Source organism: Dromiciops gliroides, chromosome 2, assembly GCF_019393635.1.
Source record: "Dromiciops gliroides isolate mDroGli1 chromosome 2, mDroGli1.pri, whole genome shotgun sequence".
NCBI classification, from domain to species: domain Eukaryota; kingdom Metazoa; phylum Chordata; class Mammalia; order Microbiotheria; family Microbiotheriidae; genus Dromiciops; species Dromiciops gliroides.
The window spans coordinates 590,064,682-590,070,681 of NC_057862.1; the positions used below are offsets into that span (position 1 = coordinate 590,064,682).

The 6,000-nt window shown below is 38.3% G+C and overlaps 1 protein-coding gene across 5 annotated transcripts in view; it reads right to left on the minus strand.

Moving 5' to 3' along the window:
- Positions 1 to 6,000, minus strand: part of VRK2 (VRK serine/threonine kinase 2) — a 152,936-nt gene that overhangs the window by 58,122 nt on the left and 88,814 nt on the right. For 2 of the 5 annotated variants that reach the window (XR_006355071.1, XM_043989831.1), the window contains exon 12: positions 1,296 to 1,442. Coding sequence is in view for 3 of the 5 variants with exons in the window: in XM_043989831.1 (XP_043845766.1) it covers positions 1,296 to 1,442 (147 nt within the window). In the remaining 2 variants the exon portion in view is untranslated. Of the gene's footprint in view, positions 1 to 724; positions 750 to 1,100; positions 1,199 to 1,295; positions 1,443 to 6,000 lie in introns of all 5 variants that reach the window. The other 3 variants (XR_006355072.1, XM_043989832.1, XM_043989833.1) reach the window with 3 other exon arrangements.

Sequence of the window (6,000 nt, forward strand, 5' to 3'; positions counted from 1 at the left end):
AACATTCACTTTAATAGCAATAATAATAATAATAATAATGGTGGTATTTATATAGTACCTACTATGTGCCAAGCAACTGGACTATACAGTTTACAAATGTTATCTTTTCTGTTCCTCATAACAACATATTTTACAGTTATGGAAACTGAGGCAGAATTGGGGTTTGTTTGTTTTAAAGTGACTTGCCCAAGGTTGGGTCATACAGCTAGTAAATATCCGAGGCAGGATTTTTAATTCAGGTCTTCTTTATTCCAGGCCCAGCACTCTATCCACTGTTTTTACTGGGTCCCTGTATTACTGTACCAATTGTAAATAGCAACAGAAAGACCCTAAACAGAGGTTCCTGGATTCTCATAACTTGGCTGGCTTCCTTACCAATAACTCCAGAATTAAAATGAATTCTTTAGGAACATTAGAGAGCAATGTCTGAAAGGCACCAAAGTTAAACCAATCACAATCCTGGAATTGTTAGGAAAAACACACATATTTCAAAGCTGCTTCAGTGAACACCAGTGTCATCTTCTGCCATACTGGTTAAAGGCAAAAACAGTAAAAGCAGTTATTTTGGCAAGCCAAAAACCACACTGGCGGGGGCACAGAATAGCAATAACTAAAAATTATTAGATGCATCTGCATTTCGGTATGTTATCTTTCCCTACATATAAAAGCAAAGTCACAGCCCAAAACACATTGCTACCTACTAAGAAGAGTTTAAAGGAATTACCATTCTGTTCAATGCAGACACCCACCTATGTGAATAAGTCCAAAAAGACATCATTTTAATTTTACCTTTTCTGATTGTCCAAAAGGGTTAGTAATAGATGTTGTTATATGCCTGAACCAGTCATCTGCTGAAGGGTGATAAGTCAAATACCCAATAGTGCTGTAGGTCTCCAAGTCATTCATCAGTGCAAAATGTAGCCCTGTTGACAAGGGCACAACCTAGTTGAATGTGATTACAAGGGTCAGCTCTGAGATACTGATTTCAGAGTAGAGGCTATATAGGGATATTTCTAACAGTTCATAACTTAAAAAATAAAGGCACTTCGATCTGTTCTTGGGATAATGAAAGAAATCAGCATTTGGAAACATATACTCACTCTGATCTTGCTCCTATGATAACCAGTGTCAGCTACTTTGATTAGATCAGCTGGATATTTTTCTGTCTCTTATTTAAGAAAACCATACAGCCTTGGCTCTTGGGAGAAAATAAAATATCTTTATTCCCAAAGGGCATATTCTAATGCAACATTAAGGTGAAAAAAAACAAAAAACAACCACCACCAACCTCTTACCTGAGCTGTTTCACTGTTAATCAATCCAACCAACTTCTCTTCTTTTTGTACTTGTCTCCTGGTTACCTGAGACTCGGCATTTCTCTCAACTTTTGACTTGCTTTGAACTTGGTTGACTTGTTTTGTGATAGGCTTTGGTGCATTAACCTGTTGATAGAAAGTGCACAACAGGGTACAATGAAAAAAAATTGTCCTGTGCAAGAAAAATGTATTCTAATCTAGAGCCCTGAAAATTCTAAACCTGGTAAAATTTCAAGGAGGAAAAATTAAAAGAAGAGCATCAAATGGACAGTAAGGAAAAAACCACTGTAAGGAAAGACTGTTGTATCAGGTAGGCTCCTGTCTATTCCTCATCAATAAGACAAGACCAATTAAAATTAGTGCTGCTGTATGCTCTCTTCAGAAGTCATCTCTAAAGATAACTTGGATATTGAAAAAAGGAATTTTTACAGAAAACTGTTTGTCATATAAAAAAGCTGCACATGAATTCATTATTAACCTTTGCTGGGAGTGAATCCAGTTAAGTCTTTGAAATTTAAATTCTTATTAATTAACTACATCTTAGTTTTCTACCTTTGCAGCAAGCCTAATTAATGTGAAAGTCTAAAATGAGATGATGACTACTCACTTTCATAAAGGTGATTTGACCTTTTAGCAATATAAATAATAGTTTATATTATCTGATCTTAAGTACCAGGGGTTATGCTCTACAACTTGTGTGACTAATGCAAGGGTGTTTCTGTTTCATCCCACAGAAGAATATTACTGTTAGCAACATTTTGGGGGTGCTTGATACTCAACATCCTTTAAGCAGGCATTATAATGAAGGTGGTGCCCCCTGAAATGCAGAGAAAGGGAGAGTAGAAACACTGGTGTAAGGCAGTGCATCAGCTTTAGACATCTAACAGCTGAGAGTTCATGGATTAAATATGGGGCAAGAGAGGAGAACATCACAAAGGAGAAATAATGGAGTCGCTGGTGCCAAAACAGAGAATGAACTACAATGGCTAGGCAAGCAAAGCTTCAATTTGTAGTCACAATTTAGCCTCTTTTGCCAAGTGCTTGGTGTTCGCCCCTTCCTCCCCTTTAAAATATGCTGGCATATTGTGTATAGGTCTAAGCTGTCACAACAACATCTTGTATCTTTTTTTTTTTTTTCCCAGCAGGACCCAGCTTATCACAGGGATGGCATCCCCAAGCCTTTCACTACTTGTACTTTGGAAATGCATTTTGTGATTACTCAGGGCCTATTTATCAATACCATTACACCTTTTTCATACAATTTAAAAAAAACAAGATGCTCCACTACCAAGGAAACAAATGTGCTAAACAAATACATATAATATCACCAGCCCCAAACTCAAGATTTTCATTATTACTCCTATGTCTGGCTCTCCTTGAATGACCTGTGATATTTAAATGTGGGCTTACATACTCTTATGAAAGAGCATAACCTAGAAAAATCTGTGCTTCATAATATGATTTTGGCACAAACAGTAAAGGAAGTAATCTTGGTAGGGAGTTACTTCATAAAACCAGGCAGGTGGGAAGGGAAAAGAATGAGGGAGGTATCCCACAAAGTTGAAACTGAAACAACAAAAATTTTTCCCCAAAAGCTACAGGCCTAAAGAGTAAACCCCTAGTTTAAAATCCCCCTGTGAAACTTCTGTATGATCAAGGGACATGATGTATATAAAGCACTTTGCAAACCATTAAAACCGTATAGAAATGTCAGCAGTTATATATTCAAATATAGTCCAAAGGTGGATAATATTCCATTTCCCAGTTAAAATCTTGTTTAAGAGACCAGCTACAAAAAACATAAGAGGGTTTGACTGCATACACTCTTAAAACTGCTGGAGAATAACAGGCCAGAAAGATGTTTCTAATGTGGGATTTATAATCAGATTTGCTGCCACCCTGTTCATCAAATTAACCTTGTACCTGTCATTCATGTTGCTTCCCCTAGATATTCTATTTTGTAGTGCTTTAGATCCTAACTTCTTAAACTGTGGGTCTTGACCCCATATGGGGTAATGTAAATAAATGTGGGGGTTGCAAAAAATTTGGTAACAGTAAAAGGTTATGTATACCTATATACCTGGGGTCATGTAAAAATTTCTCAGATGAAAAGGGGTCACAAATGGAAAAAGTTTAAGAAGGCCTGCTTTAGATCACAAAGTGTTATGTTTTAAAAGCATTTTAGGGAAGGGGGATGATGCCAGCCCAATGTGTGGGAGTATAGTGCCCCCTTCTTTTACTGACTCCTTTGTCTTATGCCAATCTCAGTTGGTAGTTGCTACCTTCAAGTGATACCTACAAATCCCAACTACAACTATCTCTGATAAGTGGCCACCCGCTTTCTTCTTTAAAACCTTCATGGAGGGGGCGGCTAGGTGGCGCAGTTAGATAAAGCACCGGTCCTGGATTCAGGAGGACCTGAGTTCAAATTCGACCTCAGACACTTGACACTTACCAGCTGTGTGACCCTGGGCAAGTCACTTAACCCCATTGCCCCACAAAAAAACAAACAAACAAACAAAAACTTCTTGGGGGCTAGGGGAAGTGGGCAACTTTCAGTGGATGGATTACTTCTTAAAGCAACCCACCACATTCTAGAACAACTCTCATTGGTAGGAACTTTTCCCTCAGATTTAGTTGAAATCTCTATCTCTGCAGGGACAGACAGTGGAAAAGTATATAGAGGAATAATTCAGCTGGTCCTAGATAGAGTCTAAAAGAGAATATGGATAAACTGGTTACAAAGAAACTACCAGAAGAAGGAAGTCATTGATAAACTGGATGGTATCCAGAAAAGACAGACCAAAATGCTCAAGAATCTTCAGATCACGTGAGGAAGACTGACTGAAGGAACTTTGGACATGTGGCCTGGAGAAGAAAAGACTGATGGGGAATACAATATGTTTTCAACTATCAGAGAGATTAAAATCTTGGCTTGGTCTCCAAGGGCAGAACCAAGACCAATGAGGTAAAAGTTAAAGAGATGCAGATTTCCAAAAAAACGCAAGGGAAAAGTTCCTAATAATTAAATCTGTCCAATAGAGAAGTGGGCTGCTAAGGTGGTGGGCAGCCCCCTCAATAGAGGTTTTCAAGAAGTGGATGACCACTCATTAGCAAAACTGTAGATGAGACATGTAGCTATCAGGTGGAGTAGATAACCTCCAAGAGCTGTTACACCTGAGTTTTTTGTCATTCTCATCCTGGGTGATTTATCTATAGCCTTTCATGAATTCTTTACAGAGCCTAACTAAAAGATGGATGTGTTCCTCGAAGTCAGGGGCTGTTAGTTTTTTGGGTTTTGCTGTTGTTGTTGTTTTTTTAATATATAAATCAGAGAACAGTTTGGTCTCTTGAAAACATTGAACAATTTCTCAAATTCAATCCAGTCTTCACTCTTCTTACTCAATTTTTAGAACTACTCATTGTCCATCTGCAGGGCCTATCCAGGATATATGTTAAGACTAATGAAATGGGCGATCTAGTTCAGATTATGCATGGCCTAATCTGAACAATACACATTATTATCCATGTATTTTTTCCCTCTGTGGACTGTAAGCTTGATCTTGAATGCCTATAGACCTAATAATAAAACTAGCAGTTCTATAGTGCTTCAAGGTTTGCCAAAGTGCTTTACAGGTATCTTATCTTTTTACAGGCAACAGAACTTAGGTAGGCAGAGGTTATGTGACTTGCACAGGGTCACAAAGCTGGTGAGTATCCGAGGCTGTATTTGATTTCAGATGTTCCCGACGGCAGGTCCAGCTCTCTATCCACTGCATCACCTAGCCGCCTCTGTTAAGGAGGTTATGTAATATAAAAGGACTTGATGTAATCTACACAAAGTCACTGACAAAGAGGATCTCCTGGATTGCTTCACTGTATATGGAATCCCTATTTTGTTTAGGCACTTGACCAGATGTCCTACATGACAAAAATAAATACATCTGTCGAGCAAATGCTTCCTTGTTTATGCTCACTTGATAGTGACAATCAGAAGATCACCAAACGGTGCTTTCTCTGAATCTAGCAAGGAAAAGATACCTTGCTGGAGGACAGCCATTAAGGCTGCATTTTACTACAAAATGTGGGGTCTTGCATTCTCCCCACCCTTAGGTCAATTGAGTACTTGTGGGGCTACTGGGGAAAATCAACAAAGCTCGTCTGTCCACTTTTGACCAGTTGGGTGGCTTTACTAAAATATGGAGCACTGTTTGGAATTTCCAGCTATGCTTTAATTCTGGGTAACTGAGAGCAGACTGTTTTACCTCTCCCTTTCAAGAACTGGCTGCATTTTTTTCCCTGAGATACTCCTTATGATGGGCCATTTTCTAATAATTAAAATGTATCATTAAGGAAACAATTTTAACCACTCATTCCTCCGCATATACTTGGAAGAAAATAGCTTTTTATAGCAAATTGATCCACGGCCCTTTTTGTCTTTTCCTGAAAATTGAGTCATGGGAACCCTCTTCTTTACTTTCTATACCTCCTCTAGTAACTCCCCTACATGGTCTGTGAGCAAAAACATCCTAAAAGCCATGAATCTAAGAGTCGGAAATCTACTTAGTTAGGAAAAAAACAGTGATATCATATAGAACACAAGGGGGGATAATCCTAGACTTTCAGATGATTTTTGTTACACAAATTCCCTGTCATTGAAAGTCTCTTATATTCAGTTTACATA